General features: G+C 38.4%; 1 protein-coding gene across 6 annotated transcripts in view; it reads right to left on the minus strand.

The window, feature by feature from the left end:
• The window catches only part of AUH (AU RNA binding methylglutaconyl-CoA hydratase), a 220,587-nt gene that overhangs the window by 121,863 nt on the left and 75,397 nt on the right, over positions 1–23,327 (minus strand). For 5 of the 6 annotated variants that reach the window (XM_053662662.1, XM_053662665.1, XM_053662663.1 and 2 more), the window contains 2 exons: positions 7,859–7,951; positions 2,634–2,690 (listed from right to left, as the gene is read on the minus strand). In XM_053662662.1, the coding sequence (XP_053518637.1) occupies positions 2,634–2,690; positions 7,859–7,951 (150 nt within the window). The remainder of the gene's footprint in view (positions 1–2,633; positions 2,691–7,858; positions 7,952–23,327) is intronic. The other variant, XM_053662664.1, reaches the window with a different exon arrangement.

Here is a 23,327-nt window from a genome sequence, read left to right on the forward strand (position 1 = left end):
ATATACCTTTAATAGTTATTTGACAGCAGACAATCTCCTTTTCAGTAAACACTAAATTTAGAGTACTAATCTAAAAGAAGCCTTATATTAATGGTCCACTAATACCCGTGTTCACTATGAATACTACTATCTCTTCAAAACAATCATTTTCTAATTTATCTTGTTTTAGGAAAGTTCATGCCAACCAGGAGCATCATTAACTCTTTTGTGTTTATCAAATACACAGAAATCCAAATAGGGAGGCACAGCTTCATTTGAATTAATGTTAAAGCATTCTGAATTTTATGACAAATTTATTTAATATGAATTTTTAAAAATAACAGTACTGATGAGAATACATAGTCTAAATTCAATCAAATTTATAAAAAGTGTGTTCTAATTAATGGATACACTATTGAGGAGGACCCTAAAGAACTTACATACAATGGGAAGAATATGTTAATTTCTAGATCTCATATGGCTAGCTCATAAGAGAAGATTACACAAGCTAAAGATATTGTTATAGGAAAATGAAGCAACCAGACACCGAGGGATTCTGGAGTACAAGGTTTATTGTTTAACGTGAGGGGCCCAGAGAAGTCATTTCCAAATTCTGAGCCCCGATCAAAGGATTCTTGGGGAATATATAGATTAGGGGGTCTTCTTGTCTACATGACAAACGTGGGATACAGAAACAGAATGTGATAATTGTTCTATCAGCGGGGGTGCTAGTTCCAGTCCTCACTATCCGGCCACCCGCCCTCCCAGACGGCCCCATCATTCTCTCTAGGGCGCCTGGGGCCTGGGCAAATAAAGGTTAAACAGAGGTTTTTTCAAAGTTTCCCATACCAATATCACCCTCATTTCTACAGTATAATCAGCTAAGCTTTTTTTACCTAATCAAACCCAAGAGTACTCTCATACAACTATCCTACCTTTTAGTGAATTTAATACAAACCATTTCACATTTAGTACATGATAAATATCCAAATTCCCAAGTTCATCTTTCTCCTACCCCTTCTCATATATATATATATAAAGTCTCTGTCCCCCCAAAAATTACTTAAGCATTAAAAACTGTAAAAGTTTCCTGAGGCTGCTGTAATGAATCACCACAAATTTCATGGCTTAAAGGTACAGAAATTTAATTCTCATAATTTTGGGGGCCAAAGTCCAAAATCAAGATATTGGCAGGACTGATTCCTTCTTGGAAGCTCTGAGGAACAATCTCCAAGCTTCTGGTGATTGGCAGTAATCCCTGACCTTCCTTGACTTGTAAATGCATGTCTTCAATCCCTGTCTTTATCTTCAAGTGATCTTTTGTGTTCCCCTCTTTTGTCTGAGTCTTCTCTTACAAAACATTTATCACGGTATTTAAGCTTCATTCAGATAACCCAGAATTATCTCATCTTAAAATCCTTAATTATATCTGCAAAGACCTTTTTTCCAAATAAGGTCACATGCCCAGGTTTCACACTGATATCTTGTGGAGCCTGGGGGCACCATTTAACTATAGTCACTATCTTTCTAGGATCAGTTATATCCTAATTATAAACAAATGCTTATTTCTTAAAAGAACTTATGAAACATTGTATCATCTTTTTCCTAAACCATGTTGTATTTCACACATTATTTATTTGATAACTCTTTTCAATTGGATGTATTTTCTTCTAAATCTTTTTTTTTTTTTTTTTGAGTTTTCATTAGTCACTATGAAAACAGATTGACAGAACAGGTAGATATTGTATGTTTTTACCTACAAGAATGAAATTTTCATGGACTACCAAAGTAGAAAATTTAGTGAGCCTTACACATTGACCTTGATAGTCTTCCAGTGTCACTGAGTTATGTTTTAAGTTCTACTTATACACCTTAATCAGGATACTCTTGTCATGACACAGTTAAACATGTAATTTTAACCTATTCCAGTACAAACATGCTTAAAGTATTCAATACTGCATTTAATTTTTTATACTGTACTATTTCATTCATACACTAATAAGTTTCCAAAATGCACATCTTCAAGTGAAGTCTACTTTTGTAATAAATGTCACAAAATGTATCTCCAAATTTGCTGGATCAGATAGAAGAACAAAAATTTCAGATTTACTAAGTGATGCAAGATGTCATTATCAGTGGCAGACAAGTACTTTCTTAAATGAATCTTCAAAAAGAAACAGCTATCATTTTTGTAGTAACAGAATAAGCAATACTAGCTGCCTGGGAACCCCAACCTTTGTCTCGCTACACAGAGACACAAGAAACCTGGCACAGAGCCTGGGTGCTCTTGCCCCTTCTCCCCTGGGGTCTGATTGCGTGTGTGGAGCTCTCTGAGGTTACACACATTACAGACCCACACATAAGTTTTAAAATAATGGTGTCATCCTTCAAGAACAATGAGATGGTGCAATAATTTAAAAATTAAGAAATCACCCAGAAAAGCACAGGACACAGCACAAAAAAAGAGTCAGAGCCAGCATACCTACCGTCTTCACACCTACACAAGCTAAAAGAATGCATTCTGAACCAGAACTTGAAGAAGCAAACAGTTCAGCATTAGTCTCTTCATGCAAAATGTTGCCTTTTCAATTAACACCTTTTTTACCTTACACTGTTTTTGAGAACAAATCAAGATGGGCGTGAACAATTCATACCTCCACCAGGAATAATTGCCAACTTTGTTTCAACCAGGCCCATTTTTGCAGAGGAAGCTAAAAAGAAAGGAAGAAAATTAAGTAACATCCATATAATCAAATTCATTTATGATGACTTAAAAAGGTCAGTAAAAGAAGCTATGAATACAGTAATCCCCCCCTTATCTACAAGTCTGCTGTCTCCAGTTTGAGTTACCCAAGAACAAACACTGTCTGAAAATATTAAGTGGAAAATTCTAGAAACAAAAAATTCATAAATTTTAAACTGCATGCTGTTCTGTGGCTAAATCTCCATCCTGCTCCATCCTACTTGGGACATGAATCATCCCTTTGTCTAGCATCTCCATGCTGCAGACACTATCTGCCTCTTAGTTGCTTAGTAGCCACCTTGGTTATCAGATCAACCGTGGCAGTATTGCAGTGCTCACGTCCAAGTCATCCCCCTTATTTTCTTTTTTTAATAGTCCAAAAGTACAAAAGTAGTGATGTTTGCAATATGGATATGTCAAAGAGAAACCATAAAGTGCTTCCTTTGAATGAAAAGGTTTACATGTAGAGGAAAAAATACAGTATTAAATAGGGTTGACACTTTCCAAGGTTTCAGGCATCCCCTGGGGGTCTTGGAATATATATCCCTGGCATAAGGGGGAATGACTGTATGTTTACTATTAAATTTGTATCACAAATCTTTTCAAAAATTACTTCAGAAGGCCTTTAGTTACAAAAAGTAACACCTTTAAATTACATACAAGGTAGGCACAAGTAGGTTGACAGTTGTAAGTACATGAAATAAAATTACCCTTATTATTATTTTTTTCATACAAACAACTGTAAAGCTACTTTTGCCCCACCCTGAATATTAAGAGATTCACACATTTCTATTAAAAACCACTTGGCACCCTGGCCAATATGGCTCAGTTCATTGGAGCATCATCCCCCAAACCAAAAAATCTCAGGTTTGAATCGTGGTCAGGAGGGCACATTCCCAGGTTATGGGGTAAATCCCTAGTGGGAGTGCCTATGAGAGAACAACCAATCGACGTTTCTCTCTCACATCAGTGTTTCTGTTTCTCTCTCTCTCCTCCCCTTCCCCCTCCTCCCATCCCCCCTCTTCCTCTCTCTCTAAAAGCAATGAAAAAAAAAGTCCTGAGGTAAGGATAAAAAAATTATTGGGCTGAGAAATAATTTTTGATGCAGAAATACCAAGGTTGTAACTACCTAATTTGACCTGATCCTGCCAGGTCATGTTTGAAAGCTTAGATCTCATTAATTATTCAGGATGAAGAAAGAGGCTGTGTCTGACAGTTTGAATTGTTTATCTGCCAGAACAGTTCTGTAGATCAAAAAGCTTAACATATCAGATATAGCAACTTTTTAAGATCAAATCTCTAGGTATTTTTAAAAATATTTTTTTTATTTATTTTTAGAGGGGAAGGGAAGGAGAAACAATAGTAGAGAAACATCAACGTGTAGTTGCGTCTCACGCGTCCTCTGCTGGGGACCTGGCCTGCAACCCAGGCATGTGCCCTGAGTGGGAATCGAACCAACAACCCCTTGCTTCACAGGCCTGTGCTCAATCCACTTGAGCTACACCAGCCAGGCCTCTAGGTATTTTTGACAAATGGCTTTATTGTTCTGATAGCAGGACAAAGCTTCTTTTTTCATGTTTGTTTTAGTGCTACTTTAAAATATCTCAATTATTCCTTTATTTGTACATCCAAAAGTACTTGGACTGCTTCCCATATCCTACTTCCCAGAATCTGCATTCTTTCAGAAATGGATTACAGGAACCTTAGCTTTTCAATTTAAAACCCAATACTTTCAGACAGAACATAAAGATCTCAAATAAAGTGGAAAGGGGAAAAGGTGTACATGGATCAGCAAGTACAAATCCTAAGAAAGTCACCATAAAATTATTTTAAAAACATAATTACACTGACTCTAATTTTAACTGGCAGCTCCACCAGAAGTGACAGTGGGAACCTGCACAAGAACAGTGACAAATGTTTTCTGCCTGCTTTATGCAGTCCTTGGTCCTGAAGCACCTTTGGGACACTACAGTGAGGGAACAAGGACACAGCACTGCATGCAGTTCTTGAGAAGACAATCCGGGAGAGCAGCAGAAGAACAGTGCGCTGGCAGGACAGCAGCAAGGCCATGACGCCAGACTACCTGGGTTCAAATCCTAGCTCAGACACTGCGTTGGGGCTTGTTACTTCACCTCCCTATGTCCTGGATTCATCAAGCCCCACAAAGTACGTATCTCAGAGGGTTGTTAGAAAGATTCAGTTAATATTATACATGCCAAGTGCTTAGAATGGCACTGGGCACCAGGTCAACACTCAGCACAGGGCTAGCAATAAGTGTTTTCATTATTATTTTCATAATCACGTCATCTAATCCTCAGAAAACCATCCAGGAAAAAAAGTGAACCTCAAAGAGATTAAGTATTATTACTATAGGTAATACTTATGGCTAAGCACATGCCATAGATTAATTCATTTAATCATCACAATAGCTACTGTCATTTTACCCAATGTAGAGAAGGAAACCAGTCTAAAAATGACAGGAGCTAAGATTTAAATTCAGTTCTGTACGACGCTGTTCTCCTTTCCTACTGTTAAGACTGAACAAGAGACTATCAAAGACTCATTTCTTAATTAGAAATTTTAAGTATTTCATTAAGCCCAGCAGGTGATTTTTTTATTCTAAATGTTCTACTTGGAATTTTCTAAAGAGTAAAAAAACAAAACAACCTCATTTAAAAAATGTTGTTTTTGACAGAAGTCAAAAGGGGTCAGGCTGCTCAGTCACTCCAGAGGCAGGGAACAATGAGCAAGATGGTTTGCATGTCAAATGGACAAGTGTTGGACAGCCAGAGTCAGCCCCCATGGAGACTATCTTTGATAACACATTTCTTCTGGGGAATAGCTGAGCTTGTGGTTTTGTCTTTCAAAACTCTGCTTCAGCAAGATGTGAAAAAGAAAAGAAGCTAAGGAACCTCATCTGATTCCCAATAACACGATGGAAGAGGGCCTCCAGGAAACGCCCACTGAGAATGGGTCAAATTAATCATCTGCGTGGTCCCAAGTCTGCTTCCAATGGCTGGTGGATGAGGAAGGTAAATGTCTGCTCAAAGAAGCAGACAACTGACATGCACATTCATAAGAAAAGGAAACCACTGAGCAGTGGAGGGCTGACCACGCTGGTCAAGTAGATAAATGTGTACATCTAAATAAGAATTACTCGACTTCCACCAAGATGGAGGCACAGTTGGAAGCACGGTACCTTCTCCCACAACCAAGTTTAAAAACAACAAAGTTTTAGCAACAAAAACACAGCCAAACCACAGAAAATTGAACTATATGGAAGTCTGACAACAATGAACCTTTCAGCCAGATGAATAAACCAGTAAAGGAGCCAGCAGTGAGACGGACGGCGCAGGGCCCAGCGGCAGGAAGCAGCAGAAGGGACTGCCATTGTCTCTCTCTAACCTTGCCCCCACGTACAGCATCACAAACCAGCAACCTGGGTGGCCCCTCTCTGACCCTGCCCCACATACAGGATCACAAACCAGCGACCTGGGTGGCCCCGCCCTGGTGCACACCTCAGATTCCACTCCTCATACGTAACAAGCATGAACAGATCAAAACATGGCTCAAGAACAACTCACAGCCCCAGAGCCAATAAAGCTAAGCGATGAAGAAATAGCCAAACTTTCAGATGCACAGTTCAAAACACTGGTCATCAGGATGCTCACAGAACTGGTTGATTTTAGCCACAAATTAGAGGAACATATGAAGGCTAGACTAATTGAAGTGAAGGGAAATGCACAGGAAAGCAATAGTGATGGAAAGGAAACTGGGACTCAAATCAAGGGAGTGGACCAGAAGGAAGAAAAAATGAACAAACAGAAAAATATGAAGAAACGAGAATTCAAAAAAAATGAGGAGAGGCTTAGGAACCTCCAGGACATCTTTAAATGCTCCAACATTCGAATTATAGGGGTACCAGAAGGGGAAGAGGAACAGCCATGAGGAGAAAACTTATTTGAACAAATAATAAAGGAGAACTTCCCCAATCTGGCAAAGGAAATAGACTTCCAGGAAATCCAGGAAGCTCAGAGAGTCCCAAAGAAGTTGGACCCAAGAAGAAACACGCCAAGGCACATCATCATTACATTAGCCAAGATTAAAGTGAAGGAGAGAATCCTAGAAGCAGCAAGAGCTAAGGGGACAGTCACCTACAAAGGAGTTCCCAACAGACTGTTAGCTGATTTCTCAAAAGAGACCTTACAGGCAAGAAGGGGCTGGAAAGAGGTATTCCAAGTCATGAAATCCAAAGACCTACATCCAAGATTGATGTATCCAGCAAAACTTTCATTTAGAATGGAAAGGCAGATAAAGTGCTCCTCAGATAACATCAAATTCAAGGAGTTCATCATCACCAAGCCCTTATTATATGAAATGTTAAAGGGACTTATCTAAGAAAAAGAAGATAAAAAAAGTGAACAGACAGCAAACTCACAGTTATTAACAACCACACCTAAAACAATAGCAAACTAAGAGAACAGCTAGATCAGGAGCGAACTATACAAGTGAAGATCACATGGAGGGTTAGCAACAGGGGAGTGGGAGAAGGAGAAGGGGGGAGAAGGTACAGAAAATAAGTAGCATAGACGGTAGATAGAAAATAGATAGGGGGAGGGTAAGAATAGTAGGGGAAATACAGAATCTAAAGAACTTGACAAATGGTCATAAACTAAAGGGGGGGGATTGGTGGGGGTGGGAGGTGCAGGGTGGAGGGGAATGAAGGGGGGAAATAGAACAACTGTAATGGCATAATCAATAAAATATATTAAAAAAAAAAAAAAGAATTACTCTGTGTGCTCACAGATGAATGAGGTCATGTTGGGAATTCCCTGGCAGGGATCTGGCATGACTGACATGCAGTTCTATAAATGCACATGTTTGCCTCATTAACTTTTTGTATAGTTTATAAAAGTATTAATATACTTTTAATAAGTAAATACTTTTTTAGGTCACAAAACTGACTTCTCATCTGTGTATAATTAAAACTCCAAATTTGAAAAAAATTAATAGGCTATGAATTTAGAGCTATTGTCACCATTTTTAACTTCTGAAAGTGTTCATTAAGTTGTTCTCCTTTATAAACCACATTGTATTTATTTCAAAAGTGTTATTTTTAATAGGATTAAGTCTTACCTGCTACTCTTATATCACATGCTAATGCCAGTTCAAGACCACCACCTAAAGCAAGTCCGTCTATGGCAGCAATTGTTGGCACTGGTAGATTAGCTACAAAAGAAAGAAAGATGTCATGCTTCTTTAGTAAGTTACCTACCTCACTGTGTAATTTATTTTAGTTTTCTTCTATAAATATATTTTTAAATGGGTCATTGTATACAGAATTTTGTATCCCCTTTCTTTGCCTTTAATAAAATAACCATTTCCCTCATCACTGTTTTTCAAGCACATGAAATGAGTGTATAGTGTTCCACTAAATAACAGATGGAAATGATAGGCTCTATCTAACACCACACTTCAAACACAAGAAGCCCTGAGAAAGCTCAGAAATCCTACCCGAAAGACTGACGAGGAAAAAGTTAGTTGGTGGCAAAACACAAAGACAGACTTTCTTGGGTGCAGAAACAAAATGTTACTTTAATGAAACTTTTATAAATTAAAATACACAGATTTCATGTTTATAACTGGTTCAAACACTGACTGGTTAATTATTCTATAAAGCACAATCATTCCTATTCATTTCATTTTTGACTATGGGAGTGTGAAGTTAAGCCTACCTAGCTAGGGACAGGAAACAAAGGCTGCTAATTTACAGAAAGATATCACCAATGCACTAAAATTCCAAGATAACTGATAAGAGAATTTTTTTTCCTCAGATGTAAACCTTTGCTTATGACCCTAGAACAAAAACCACTTCAAATTTGCTACCAAGATTAACAAAAGAATTATAATTTTTAAAAAAAAAAACCAGAAAACTTCACATTCCCACAGTCAAAAATAAAATTAACAAGAAGAAATATAGATATTAAAATCCCTTAATTGTTCTTATCACAGAAGAGTTGTATGACATGGCAGAGCCGTTAGCTAATGCTATTGTCGTAATCATATTGGAATATTTAAATATTTCAAATCAACATGCTGTATACCTTAAACATAATGTTATGTCAATTATATCCTAATTAAAAATAAAATTAAATGAATAAATGGATAAAATTAAAAAGTACCATCCCCCAAATCCTCTCATCCATAAGTATATAAAATTCCAGAGATAAAAAGGTTCATTTCTGGAGCCCTTTGAACATATACAAATTTGATGAAGTACAGTGACCTTTATTCCTACCTGAAGGAATTTATCAGATTTATTCTAAGAGCAAAGTGTGAAAAGGCTGGGATGGAGCACACATAAATGCTGCCACCTGACGCAAAGAGCAGGATGAGTGGGATGCTGGAACAGGGTGCATCTCACTACTGAATCTGTCTAAACATTTCACGCCCAGGTGGGACTGGAAAGGACAGTCAAATTCAAAGCTGCTCTACTTGCTGCACTTTAGAGCACGATTGGTGAAAAAAATGAATAGAGAGCTAGGTCAGTGATTATAGTCAGTGTATGAGTTTAATGAAAAAATAGCATCTAGTTCATTTTATCTGACAAAAAAGAAGAAAGAAAAATCAATAAATGAATATAGTAACAACTTAAACTGAGTGTCTCCCAAGGACTGGACTGGAGATGTCCAGTCAATATAAATAAAATGAAATTAATTTGTTATCCAGCTCTTAATCCTCCTTCCTTTCTAGGAACCCAGCTACAGAAATTATTCTACTTCTAGACTCCTTTGAATCTACTACCTCTCCAACCTCAAGTCTGTCCCATCAAAACTTTCCTCTAGGTCTTGCTATGCCTCAGGTCATTCACCTCTAAGACAAGCTTCTAGAGTGGGTAGAATAAATGTGTGTAATCCACTCCCATTCACTTCCAACTCACAGCTCTAGTCCTACTCCATCTTACCACTTAGCAATGACACAGTGATATTGTCCCATAACCAATGGGCACTACCTAGTCCCTATCAAAGTGAAGATCAGAGACATTCATCCTGAACACTTCTCCTTGAATTCCTCTCTTGCCTATTGTGTCCCTTCCTCATCTTTCCTAACTTTCCATTTATCTTTGGTTAGTTCTCAGCCTTCTTCCCCTCTCAGCAGAAGCTCTACCCAGGAGTTCTCATTACCACTGTAACCATAACTTTTAACACCTATCCAAACAGCAATAATACCCACATTTCAACCCAAAGTTTTCTCTAAACTGAATCTCCATAATTACCTACATGACTGTAGTACCTCTCCAATTAATGCTTTATATGTACAAACCAACTTCTTTTCAATCCTTCTAGATTCTATTTCTCACTGGAGCACCTTCACCTACCATGTTACCCAAGTAAGACATCTCAAAGTCATCCCAGATGTCCTCCTTTCCAATGCCTTATATTCTATTGTTTTCACAGTCCTGTCTAACAGCTCAAAAATCTGCAAGTCCCCTTCCCTTTCCACTGCCAAAGTTCCAGGTGCCCTCATTTCTCATTAGCAGCAAGTCTCTAAATGACCTCCTTCCTGCAATTTGCCCCTTCCAATGTATCATCCATATTTCCTGGAGGACAATCTTTCTGAAATAAAAACATAGTCATGTTATCCCCCTTTTCAAAACTGTACAATAATTTATTCCACATTAAAGATAAAAATGGAGAAAACTTTTAGTACTGCACAGGAAGCACCTGATGAACTCAGTTCCGCCTACCTGCACAACCTCTTCTCCAACATCAGACACCTACTCTATGTTTCAGCTCTAAACAACTTAAAGCACCTCCAGAAATCATTTCTACCCACTCATATGTACAGCTGCCCTCTACTTGGAATGCCTAGCTAGCCCCTAACTTTCTTCCAAGACATTGCTCCTGAAAGTCCTTCCTTTTATGCTTCCATGGCAATTTGTACAAACCTTTCATCAGCAATCACCACCATACTGCCCATTCTGAAACAAAGACTAATAACATCATACCAATGCTGGACGACAGTAAAATCCTCCTTTCCACTCTGAGACAAACTTCAAGGTTTTTCACTGCCTCTCCTGTCTGCATTACAGTAAGCCTGGTGTTTTCCCTACTTTTCCTTTTATTATTAACTTCTTTCACTTAATACTTTAAAGAAATAACATGAATATATGTAGGTTATAATGCTTACAAAAAAACCCCCCAAAACTGTAGAGACAGATCCTAAGCTGGAGACAGTACCAGGAAGAACGTGGGGGTGTTCTCTTCTTGTTGTACAAGCATGTTGGTCAACAGTGAGTGCTAAAAGCACTAAAATGTCTGCTGCAAGCTGAGTCTTCAGAAAGAGAAATAATAAAACTGAGTTTTAAAGGGCCTCCAAAATCAAACTCAGGTCTAAAATATGTGTACTGCTGAGTTCCAGCTTCTGAAAATTACAACCCATAGTAAATGAATAGGTGTTGCCTGATATTGCTTATTATTTTCGCCTAAATGTTAAAACAAATTGATGTGATTTATATGAAAAGAGGAATCTTACTTCACATCAAATTGTGCCTGAAAAATAAGTATTGGTGGGCTTGATGAAGACAGGAATAAGGGAGGGAGTGTAGGGGATATCTGTAATAGTGTCGACAACAACAAAAAAAAATTTTTTTAAAGAAAGAATAAATAGAAGGGTCAAAAAAATAAATGGCTATAAATTACAAAGTAATATTCCATAACTTCATAAGCCCTGAAGACTAACAGAAAGAAGACAAGAGGATCACAATTCTTGGTCATGTATAATGCTCTTAATACTGCAACATAAAAGGAACAACTGTCCCAAAAAGAGTTGGCATGGTTTTACTCTGCATTTTGATTAGTTGATATTATCAAATAAATACTTAACCAATAGAAAGTTAACAAGTTTTATTTTCAGAAATATAATATGATATTAAAAATATTTATTGCAACAAAACTTCCAGCCAAGATGGAGGAGTAGGTAGATACACTTTATCCCTCTCACAACCAAAAAAGGACAACAAGCAATTTAAAAACAAGAAAACAACCAGAACTGCCAGAAAATCTAATTGTATGGCAGTCCAACAACCAAGTAGTTAAAGAAGAAACATTCATCCAGACAGGTAGGAGGGGCAAAGATACACAGCTTGGATTGAGAGGACATGAGGAAAGGCAGAGGCTGGCTAAGCTGGCAGTTCCACATTCTGATAAACAGGAAAAACTGGGGAGCGAGAGAGACCACACAACCCAGGGTTCCAGCACAGGAAAATAAAGCCTCAAAACCTCTGCCTGTAAAAACTTACAGGGGTTGTGGCAGTAGGAGAAACTGCCAGTCTCACAGGAGAGTCCACTGGAGTAGCCCATGGGGTCCAGGAATAACACAATCCCATCCACCTAGAAATCAGCAACAGAAGGGCCCAATTCACTTGTGGATAGCGAAGGAAGTGACTAAAAGTAGGACAAGAAGTAAGCAAGGGCATTGTTCCCTCTCTGACTCCTCCCCCCCACACAGTGCCACAACGCAGCAAAGTAGGTTGCCCCACCCTGGTAATACCTAAGGCTCTACCCCTTACAATGTAACAGGCACACTGAGATAAAGAAATATAGCCCAAATGAAAGAACACATCAAAACTCACAAAAAAGAACTAAGCAACAAAAAGACAGAGAACCTATCAGACTCAGAGTTCAAAACACTGATTATCAGGCCCTGGCTTGTGTGGCTCTGTGGACTGAGCACTGGCCTGAGAACCAAAGGACCGTTCCTCAGTTTCCTAGTCAGGGCACATGCCTGGGTTGCAAGCCATGTCCCCAGTAGGGGGTACTCGAGAGGCAACCACACACTGATGTTTCTCTCCCTTTTTTTGTCCCTCCTTTCCCCTCTCTCTGGAAATGAATAAATAAAACCTTTTTAAAAAAAAAGACCCACTGGTATTCAGAATGCTCACAGAAATGGTTGAGTACAGACACAAAATAAAGGAAGAAATGAAAGCTATACAAAGTGAAATAAAGCAAAATATACAGGGAATCTACAGTGAAGGGAAGGAACCTGGGACTCATATGAACAATTTGGAACAGAATGAAGAAACAAGAATTCAAAAAAAATGAGGAGAGACTTAGGAACCTCTGAGACAAATTTAAACATTTCAACATGCAAATCATAGGAGTGCCAGGAGGAAAAGAGGAAGAACAGGAAATTAAAAACTTATTTGAAGAAATAATGAAGAACTTCCTCAGTCTGGCAAAGGAAACAGACATGTAGTCCAGGAAGTTCAGAGAGTCCCAAAGAAATTAGACCCAAGGAGGAACACACCAAGACACATCACAATTAAATTACCCAAATTAAAACTAAGGAGAGAATCTTCAAAGCAGCAAGAGAAAAATAAGACAGTTAGTTACCTACAAAGGAGTTTCCATAAGACAATCCACTGATTTCTCATAAGAAACCTTACAGGCAAGAAGGGGCTAGAAAGAAGTATTCAGAGTCATGAACAGTAAGGACCTACATCCAAGATTACGCTATCCAGCCAAACTATGATTTAGAATGGAAGGGGAGATAAAGTGCTTCCCAGATAAGGTCAACTTAAAGGAGTTCATCATCACCAAACCCTTATTATATGAAATGTGAAAGAGTCTTATCCAAGAAGAAGATCAAAACCAGGAACAGTAAAATAACAACAAACTCACAACTATCAACAGCTGAACCTGAAAACAAAAACAAACTAAGCAAACAACAAGAACAGGAACAGAACCACAGAAATGGAGATCATATGAAGGATTATCAGTGGGGAGAGGGAGGAGGGAGAACGGGGGAAAGGTACAGAGAATAAGAAGCATAACTGGTAGGTACAAATTAGACAGGGGAAGGTTAAGAATAGCATGGGAAATGGAGAAGCCAAAGAACTTGTATGTATAACCCATGGACATGAATTAATGGAAAGAAGTGCTTGACGAGGAGGTGCAAGGTGGAGGGGGATAAAGGGGAGAAAAAAGTGGAATTAACTGTAACAGCATACTCAATAAAATATACTTAAAATAAATAAAAATATTTACTATGTATAAAAAAAATAAAACTGGTTAATCAATATGCCTGTCCTTCCCCCTTCTTGTGAGAGGCAGTATAAACTAATATTATTTTGATCAAATAAAATGATGGGGGAGGGGCATGTTCAAAAGACACATTTCAGATTCTATTATATAACTTAATTATGACATTCATATAATGCAGTAGTAGAAATGAGAAGAAATAAACCAATGCAAATGTGCTTCTCTAGAAGGTGAGGAGGCAAAGGGAAGGACTGAAATGAATCTTCTCATTGCTCAAGTTTTCTTAAGTATAAAGTCAGAGAATATAACACTTTTTCCTTTAGATATTTACGTTTTGGGGAGTAATAAAATTTATTTTTTAATTTGATAATTAAGAACTTAAGAAATTTTCTCAGGAGGAAAAAAGTTTTTAACATTACAACTTATTTGAAATCTGTAAAATGAAATGACAAGAAATGTGGGGTCGCTATTTAAAAAAAAGGAATGTAGGAAATTAACACATTTAAATCATTAAATTATGCATTACTTTCAATTAATATAAATTAGCATTATATACAGCATTATAAAAATTTTTCCTGCTAAAGAATTATTTAACATAACAGCTTAGTGTTCAATAAGTTATTAAATTTCAACGATTTTACAATATTCTAAATCCTGAAATTATATATAATCCTAATTTTTCTCTGAAAGATTGTTTTCTTTTTTAATTTATTTTTCAATAGCATTTAATAAATGTTTTTCTTAGTAAACTTTTTTCATAAAAATATGAGTCATCTCAAAACACATGCTAGTTTCATAGTTACCTAATATAATGGGTTTTATAAGCACTTAATAATCTTAGAGAAAACAATAAAGCACACTTTTAGAAAGGAAGATTATCAGTTTCAAAGTACTGAGAAATATCAAAATGGTAGTTGTATTAAAAGTGCAACCAAATAAACTAGAACCTGCCAGAAGCAAAGGATATTCCCAAAGGCAATAGGAAGAAGTTATGACTCAGTATGTTATGCAACCAACAGAAAGAATCAGAAACTATTTTGAGTTTAGAACTAGGAAACAAGCCAGGTATGAGAAAGAAGATAATAATCCCTTGAAATGCTTCTAAAAATATAATTAAGGCACACAATGAAAATTTTGCTATTTTAAGAGAAAAATAAAAGGTACAAGGTAAGGCTCTTCTCTGCTTCAGTGGTCTATCTGCAGGACACCCACTATGAGGGTACCTGAAATCAGAAAACCATGAAGGTGGGAAAAGGGAAGTGAGGCTCTACTCTCAACTAAGATACAAGCCATAATGCAGGTTTTTAGATGTTTCTAAAAAATATAAACAGTCTGATTATTATGAAAAATGCTAGTGCTAAACTTGGTTTTGCTTTAAGAATACTATCCTTATACAAAATAAGGAAATCAAATATTTCAAAAGAAATGCCCATAAAGTATATTGGTAGTCTAACTTTACTAAACTCATTCAAGGAGAACAGAAACAAAACCAAGGTTAACAGAAAATATAATAAATTCCTAATTATCTCTAATTTCAGCTAAAACTTTACCTTCAGCTTAATGTACTCTGCCCCATTCCCATTATCAAGTTTCAAAGGAATGACAAAAGCAAAATAAATCCACTCCTGCCCAAAGTTGCCCAACTCTCCTGAAGGTCCAGCCAGAGCCACTGAGAAAGGAGTCAGCCTGGATGCCCACAAACACACTCAATTCATCACACAGCAGGGCTTGGGGCCTGTAAGAGGGAGCCACACCATTCCCAGGAGTCAGAAGAGGGACCACTGTGGATGAGAAAAGCTGCTTGATTTTCCTAAGTTTATTACTTATTCACCTGCCTTTCTATATGGCTACCTATGAAAGTACTTACTATGTGTGGCCACTGTCCTAAGCACCTTACAAATATTATTTAAATCTCCAGCCAGCCTCATGACATCAGAGCTCATATGGCCTTCATTTTACAGATGGAGACACTCGGCAGAGAAGTTGCTATTACTTGCCTGGTACAGCCCCAATTCAAGCATAGGTGGTCTGGCTTTGGGTCTTGTTCATAATCATCGCTGCATAAAACCAGTTCTTACCACCTGGACCCAGAGCCCCTGAGGTAAGCCACAAACTGTAACCTATCTTGCCATCCTTCCGTCCTTCCCCAAGCACCCATGACTGTGTATCTGAGGATAAGGAAATAATGAGTCTTCAAAGAAAGTCTGATGCGCACACTGGCTCTGTGCTCCCCCTAATTCTTGGAGACTTAGAGTGACACCATAGCTAACTGAGTCCAACCAGGGAAACCTCAGGAACCAGGCACAAGGCACCAGTCAGTTGACTAACAGAAATCTGCCTTGAGTTTTCTCTGGGGAACCGTAAACCCAGCGTGGAGGCAACTACACACTGGTATTTTTCTCCCTCTCTTACCCCCTCCCTTCCTTCTCTACAAATGAGTAAGTTAAAAAACAAAACAAACAAACAACAACAACAAAAAAAAACACAAGGGAACAGGATTGGTTATAAGTTGTTAAAGTAGGAAGGGCCAATAACCAGAGCAACCTCTTCATATCAAAATTCCAAATCAAAAAAGCCTCCCTGGGAGAAATGCAAACAGGGTAGTTGTAGGTGATGTGAAGTCCCTACACACTTCCGCTCAGCAGCCTTGTCTGAAAGATTACAGCAAATGTAACTGACTTCCATGGTCAACTCCTGCTCCACAGGTAATAAAGTTTGTGGCATACTAAATAGTTACAAATGGAAAATGTAGTTATTTCTGCTTCTGATAAAAGTATAACACTAAAGGTGCTTTATTTTTACCTGGCAAGAAAAGCTATATGCCATTTCTGCCTTGCTTCATGAATTCTCAGATAGTAATTGCTCTCCAGATAGATAGTAAAACAGCAGCACTAAAACCACCCAGAACCCTCCAACCAGAAGGTTGCTAAAAACAGAGAATCCCTCTGGCTGCTGTAGCTCAGTGCATTGCGTGCGGGCTGCAACCAAAGGGTCGCCAGTTCAATTCCCAGTCAGGGCTCATACCTAGGTCGTGGGCCAGGTGCCCAGTATGGGGCACACAAGAGGCAACTACACATTGATATTTTTCTCCCTCTCTTTCTCCCTCCCTTCCCTCTCTAAAAATAAATACATTAAAAAGCAAAACAAAACAAACAACAACAACAACAAAAAACCAAGGGAGAATCCCAGGCCTCCTGAAGCTGGATCTATACTTTACCAAGATCCCCAGGGGAAGGTCTGGATAACAGGGAATCACAGGGTACCTGACTCACTTCACCTTCCCACAGGGTAACACTCTGATCCACTACACTGAGAGGAGGAGGACTAAGAACTGTAACTCTTTGGGCAAGGCTCCTAAGTGTAAAGATAGCAAAAATTCACACACAAATGTTTGTAGCAGCTTTATATGCAGATGCCCCAAACTGGACATAACCCAGATGTCCCCGCACAATATATCCAGCCAATGGGACACTACTCAGCAATAAAAAAAAAAAAAAATAGAACCAATACTAATACACGCTAAACGTCGATGATCTCTGAAAAGAAGATGCTGACTGAAAGATGACATGCAAAACTAATCCACACTGTGTTACATTTATAAAAAATTCTTAAAATAGAAGCTAGTCTCTAGTGAAAGAAAGCAACTCAGTATTTGTCTGGGTATGGGCTGGGAGCATGGAGGGTATACAGGGAGGGGCAGGAGAAAGGAATTACCAAGGGCCATGAAGAAATTTCTGAGAGTGATGGATATGTTCATCAACTTGACTGCAGTGATGTTTTCATAAGTCAAAGTTACTACACTGTATACTCTACTATGTGCAATTTATTGTAGGTCAATTATACCTCAATAAACATGTTTTTAAAAATTATGTGAATTAATTAATATGAAAATGATAAATCCAATAAAAGAAAGTACATTCATTTCCTGATCTTTTATAAACAGGAATCAACTGAGTAATGTAATTTAAAATTAATAAATAAATACATCTATGAATCAATTTAAAACTATAAGAAAACACTAAGAAAAAAATGATGGGATGAGGAAAGTGAAAAGGAAGAATCTCAAACAAAGAATATACAATTCTGTCACTGCTCAGAGTAAGAAGCCATCAGACCTTCCTAAAGGGACAGAAGACCAAGTACACTATATAAAGTTACCATAATAAAGATACCCAACCAGGTAGGACAAAAATACAACCCCTTCCCACTATTAGAACAAACCTACAAATTAAAAAAACAAAACATAACAGAAGAACAGTATATATAAGATAGTTTTTAAAAACGTAAAATCACCAAATCAGAAGGCATGGTAAATCATGACAGACCTAACACCAGACACATCCACACACTGAAAGAAGGTGCACTTGTCTAGTAAGAAAAAGATTCTGATTGGATTCCCAGTCAGGGCACATACCGGGGTTGCAGGCCGGTTCCCTGCAGGCCAGTTCCCAGCAGGGGATGCATGAAAGGCAACCATACATCCCTTCCCCTCTAAAGATAAATAAATAAAATCTTTAAAAAAAAAAGAAAAAGGAAAAGATTCTGATTGGATAACAAAGCAAAATCCAACTACAAGTAGAACATTAGAGAAATATCTAAAACAAAAGAGAAAATATAATTTAAAAATTTTGAAGAATGGGTATGGTACCTCAGTCAAATACAAAGAAAATATGAGCCTGCCCTGGCTGCTGTACCTCGGTGGATTGAGCATGGGCCTGTGAAGCAAAGGGTCGCTGGTTCAATTCCCAGTCAGGACACATGCCTGGGTTGAGGGCCAGGTCCCCAGTAGGGGACACATGAGAGGCAACCACACATTGATATTTCTCTCCTACTCTTTCTCCTTCCCTTCCCCTCTCTCTAAAAATAAATAAATATATATATATATATATATATATATATATATATATATTTTTAAAGACAGAAAATATCACCCTGGCCAAGTGGCTCAGTTGGTGGGAGCCATTGTCTCATACACCAAAAGGCTACAGGTTCAATTCCTGGTCAGGGCACATACCTAGGCTGATGTTTGGATCCCCAGTCAGGTACATATAGGAAGCAACCCATCAATGTTTCTCACATCAACAGCTCTCTCTCTCTCCCCTTCTCTCTCTCGCTCCAAAAATCAGTAAACATATCCTTGGGTAAAGATTTTAAAAAATACAAAGAAAATATCTCATAAATATGAGTACATAAGTGCAATATAGAGGTCAAAGCATAAATAGACCCCCCAAAAGAAACTTTATAAGGCTCAATAAAGGAGAAATCCATAGTGAATATCTAGTAGTGATAAAAATACCTATGCACCAAATAACACAGAAGCAGCACCTAAAAAGCAAAAACACAACAAACAATAAATTCAAAACAATACAAATATCACAGCCATTCTCTGACCAATAGGCAATAAGTAAACTAAAGAGTAACAACAAAAACACTAGCTAATAAGAACAGACAAATGTGGATGGCATGAAGGCACATTTCTTCCCCATTTTAGTAGCTTAGCAGATAGCTGACTCAACACTGAGACCAGTTCAGTGGAAATGCAGGTTCCAGCTACCTGCCTCGACAGGTGCTTCCTAAAAAGACTACTTTCCCGATGACAGTGTCCAGTGTACATGGTTGTATAGATATTCTCTTCTTCTTTGAAATGCTAAATACATACAGCACTACAGAGGTTGGTCCCACTGGCCTACAACTTTGGCCCCAAAATTTCTTCTATCCCAACAAATTATTTATGTATCTAAATGGCTAATTTAAAAATGAATAAATAGGCTTATCCTTGGCTCTGCTATAGCCTCCTTTCTTCTTTTGGAAATAGGCCTGCCTCCAAGAACATTAGTTCTCCTCCATACCTAGGTAAAAAGTGTCCTGTGAGTTATGTGATCCTCTGCGAAAACTGCTGAGGGTGTGGCCAGCACACACCCAGTGCAGTTGTGATGGGGGTAAACTGGCCTAATGCTGGAGATCCAAATGAGTAAATCTCCTCATCAACACAGCTAAGACCACAACCTACAATCTAGCTAGTGTTAATAATAAAGATAATAGTCTGCTTTTTTCCTACTTTTTACCTTACTTTCAATTAGTTCTAAACCTCTAAGACAGGGAGGATTGCTATTTATTGAGGTTCTTTCTCAGATACCTTAATAATATGTAAAATATTTTCTGCATCATTACTTATAATAGTAAAACTAAAAACTACCTAAATGCTCTTTAATAAAAGAGCAACTATATACATTATGGCACGTCAACAGTATTAATGCTAAGAAATCATTTTTAAAAATGTAGTGATAAACAAATCCACATTGGAGAAAATCCACATTGTTTCCAGAAATAAACTAAATAAATTTTCAAATACAATGCCTATCACACAGTCAAAGAGTAACTAAGGAAATAAGCGTAAGAAAAAGATTCATACAAAACTGAGATCCATTATCATCAAAAACTGACTCTCTAATATGAAGCCAAGCAGGAAATTATAAACTATAAAATATAGCAATCAATTTTTTTAAAAAAACGGAGAAGAATGTGACAGCCAAGTAGGTGGAAGCTAAGTCCACTTACTCTTGCCCCCAGCTCGAATTCTCAGCTGATCTTCCAGCAAATAACCTGAACAATCGACAGAATCTTAGCTGATACGAAGTTTTCAAGCCAAGGAGTAAAGAAGATGCTTCACAGTAGGCAGTAAGGAGATTTTATAGGCTGAAGGGGAATATTCCATGAATGGAGCCCACAGCAGTGGAGAGACCAGGCAAAAATATCAGTTTAGTGGCTCCCTCCCCTCCTAGAGGGCCCCAGTACCAGACAGAAAATCCCCAGACCTTGGCCAGGAGAGACCTGGGAGGATATACAGAGTCGGGGAGATCCATGCTACAGACATGGAGCAGCACATCCATAGCTGCACTGCCAAACACCAACCTGAAGAGGCCAGAGACAGGGAGAAGGAGATGAGAGAGAAAGAGACAGAGAGAGACAGAGAGAAGAGAAAGCTGGATCTCCCAAAATGATCAGGGGTTAAACCTGGGTGGCGTGGAGGCAGGCTGTGGCCAGCCTGAATGTGGGAGATCTTTGGCTTTTTGGAGAGGTTGGTATGCTCAGGGAACTGGACAGTGACTAGGTACTACAGTGAGGGTGCCACAGAGACGCTTTTTAAAAGGGGGGCTGAAGCATGCTGGGCAGGGACAAGATTGAAAGCACAGCTTGCCCACACTGAATACATTTGGGTGTGGAGATGCGAAAGCTGCACAGCCAAGGGGAATTTCTGAACCCCAGCATAGCCTAGCTAGTAAGCCTGAAGCTATGCATAATGGAGAGTTTGGGACTGTGAGTGAGGGCAGTGGACTGGGAAGTAGAAGGTGCAAGAGTTGGGCGCCTGTGACTACTTACAGCCAGGCAGAATCCTCTTCCCTATCAGAGTTCAAACCTCTGGGAAGGGAAGGACATACCCAGCTCCCACCTCCTGCAGGACTGCAAACACCACATCCAATGGGGAAGCTCTGCAGAAAAGTCAGGCCAGGCTCAAGAACCCCCTGCAGGGTGCATATATGCAGGAGGAGAACAGTAAGAGCAAATCGGCAAGGGCCAATTCTGAACTTCAAAAGGAAGACAAAATACACTGGTTCTCAGAGCCCTATTCCACTGAGACCAGCAAGGCAGTGAAAGCAGAAATTATGCAGAAAGGAGTAATCAGAGCCCTGCCCAGCCTTGACTCTCACACAGAGCTGCCATCAGCACAGAGCAGAAAAGAGCTGCCCCTCCTACACAGATTGTCCCCTCCTACACAGATTGTCCCCTCCCTTGAAACACAGCTAGTTCATCAGAAACTATACATTACTGGAAATAAGCAGAGACAGACCAAGAGCAGGGGTGCAGGGGCAGGGGAACACACCCACAATTCTCCTAGAAGACTGAACAGTGCCTCCCAGGCGAGACCCAGGGGTCCCAACCTCTGGATCACAATAGAAGCCCTGTCTAGGAGAGGGTAAAAGTGGTACGTGTAGTGCTGCCAGAAGCTGGATGACCCAGCTTGGACCTTGAGCTGATAAAAAGCCAGAGGTGGATCCAGAAGAAGGCAGAAGTCAAACACCAAACTCTGCTGACACAAATCCCACCTTGTTCTTCTTCAGTATTTGTGTTTTTTTCTCTTGTATAGATTAATATTTGTCTTTTTCCTCTCAATGGTATTCCAACTAATTCACTATTTTTCTTTCATTTTTTTCTTTTTATTTATATTTATATATTTATTTTATTCTTATTTCAAATCTCACATTGTACCCATCTCTTGTCTTAGTACATTTTGCCTTCTAACTTCCCTTTCCTATTTAGTTTTAAATTTTATTGTTCCCCTTTCTATGTCTTGTTCCTATTGTTTCCTCTTACTATTTCTCCTCCTTCTACCCTCTCAAAATCATTTTTCCTTCCTTTAGTCAGCTCGCATTCTTTCTTTCTTTCTTGTAATATCTTTATTCTCTTTCCATCTTTGTTAAGCATTGCTTCTTTGGCATGGATATTGCAGTTAGTGCTGTTTTTCGTCAATTTTATTCCTATTTGTTCACTAATTTTTCATTTCAAATCTCATAGGTTACTCTCTCCCTTCCTTGCCCGGTTTTGCCATCCTGCTGCCCTTGCTTATTTGAGTATGAAATTTTATTATTTTCTTTTCTTAACTTGGATGCTATTGCTTACTCTCATTATTTCTCTCCCCTCCACCCTTTCAATATCATGTTTCTTTATTGTAGACATCTCATATTCTCTTTTATCTTTTTAATAATATTCTTATTCTCTGTCCACCTTTATTAATCTTTGTTCATCTGTTGTTGTTACTGACCCTGTTGTGGTTTTTCTTCCATTTTGTTTCTATTGGTTCACTATTTTTTAAATTTTATTTCAAGCCTCCTATTATACTCTTCCCTTTTCTGACTCCACATTGCCATATCCCATTGCCTTTCTACTTATGTTTTATGTTTCATTTTCTCCCTTTGCCTTGTTTTTATTGTGTACTCCTATTATTTCTCTACCCTCTTCTCTCTCAAAATCATTTTTCTTTCCTTTAGTCATCTCATTTTTTTTTCCTATCTTATAATACTTGTAATCTCTTTCTACCTTTATTAGTCTTTGCTCTCTTGCTGTTCATATTGATGATGTGGTAGGGGGTATTTTTCCTGGGTAGGTTACATTTTTGGGTAGTTTTGCTTTGTTCTGCCAGCACCTGTACAAGAGCATTCAAGATGTAATCAGGGTTGTGACCCTCAGTCAGCCAGCCTGGAGTTGGGAGTGGGACAACACACCAATGAATGAGCCATCAATAATTAAAGCCCAAGTAAAAAAAAGAGAGCCTTCATAAACTGAATAAAGGGTATCCCTAGAGCATCCGGATCAGGGGATCAAAGAGAATATATCACTGAGTTCTACAGACTCCTACCATAGAAGGTCGCCCCACAATACAGGCAGTCAGATAAATCTGAGAAGCAGAAACAAACAAAAAGAATCATCTAAAATGGGGAGACAAAGAAACAAGCCCCCATCAAAAGAAAAAAGAGCTAAATTAAATTGAGGCAAGCAATCTATCA

This window comes from Artibeus jamaicensis, unplaced genomic scaffold (genome assembly GCF_021234435.1).
Source record: "Artibeus jamaicensis isolate MK-2021 breed Jamaican fruit bat unplaced genomic scaffold, CSHL_Jam_final contig_264, whole genome shotgun sequence".
In the NCBI taxonomy this organism is placed as follows: domain Eukaryota; kingdom Metazoa; phylum Chordata; class Mammalia; order Chiroptera; family Phyllostomidae; genus Artibeus; species Artibeus jamaicensis.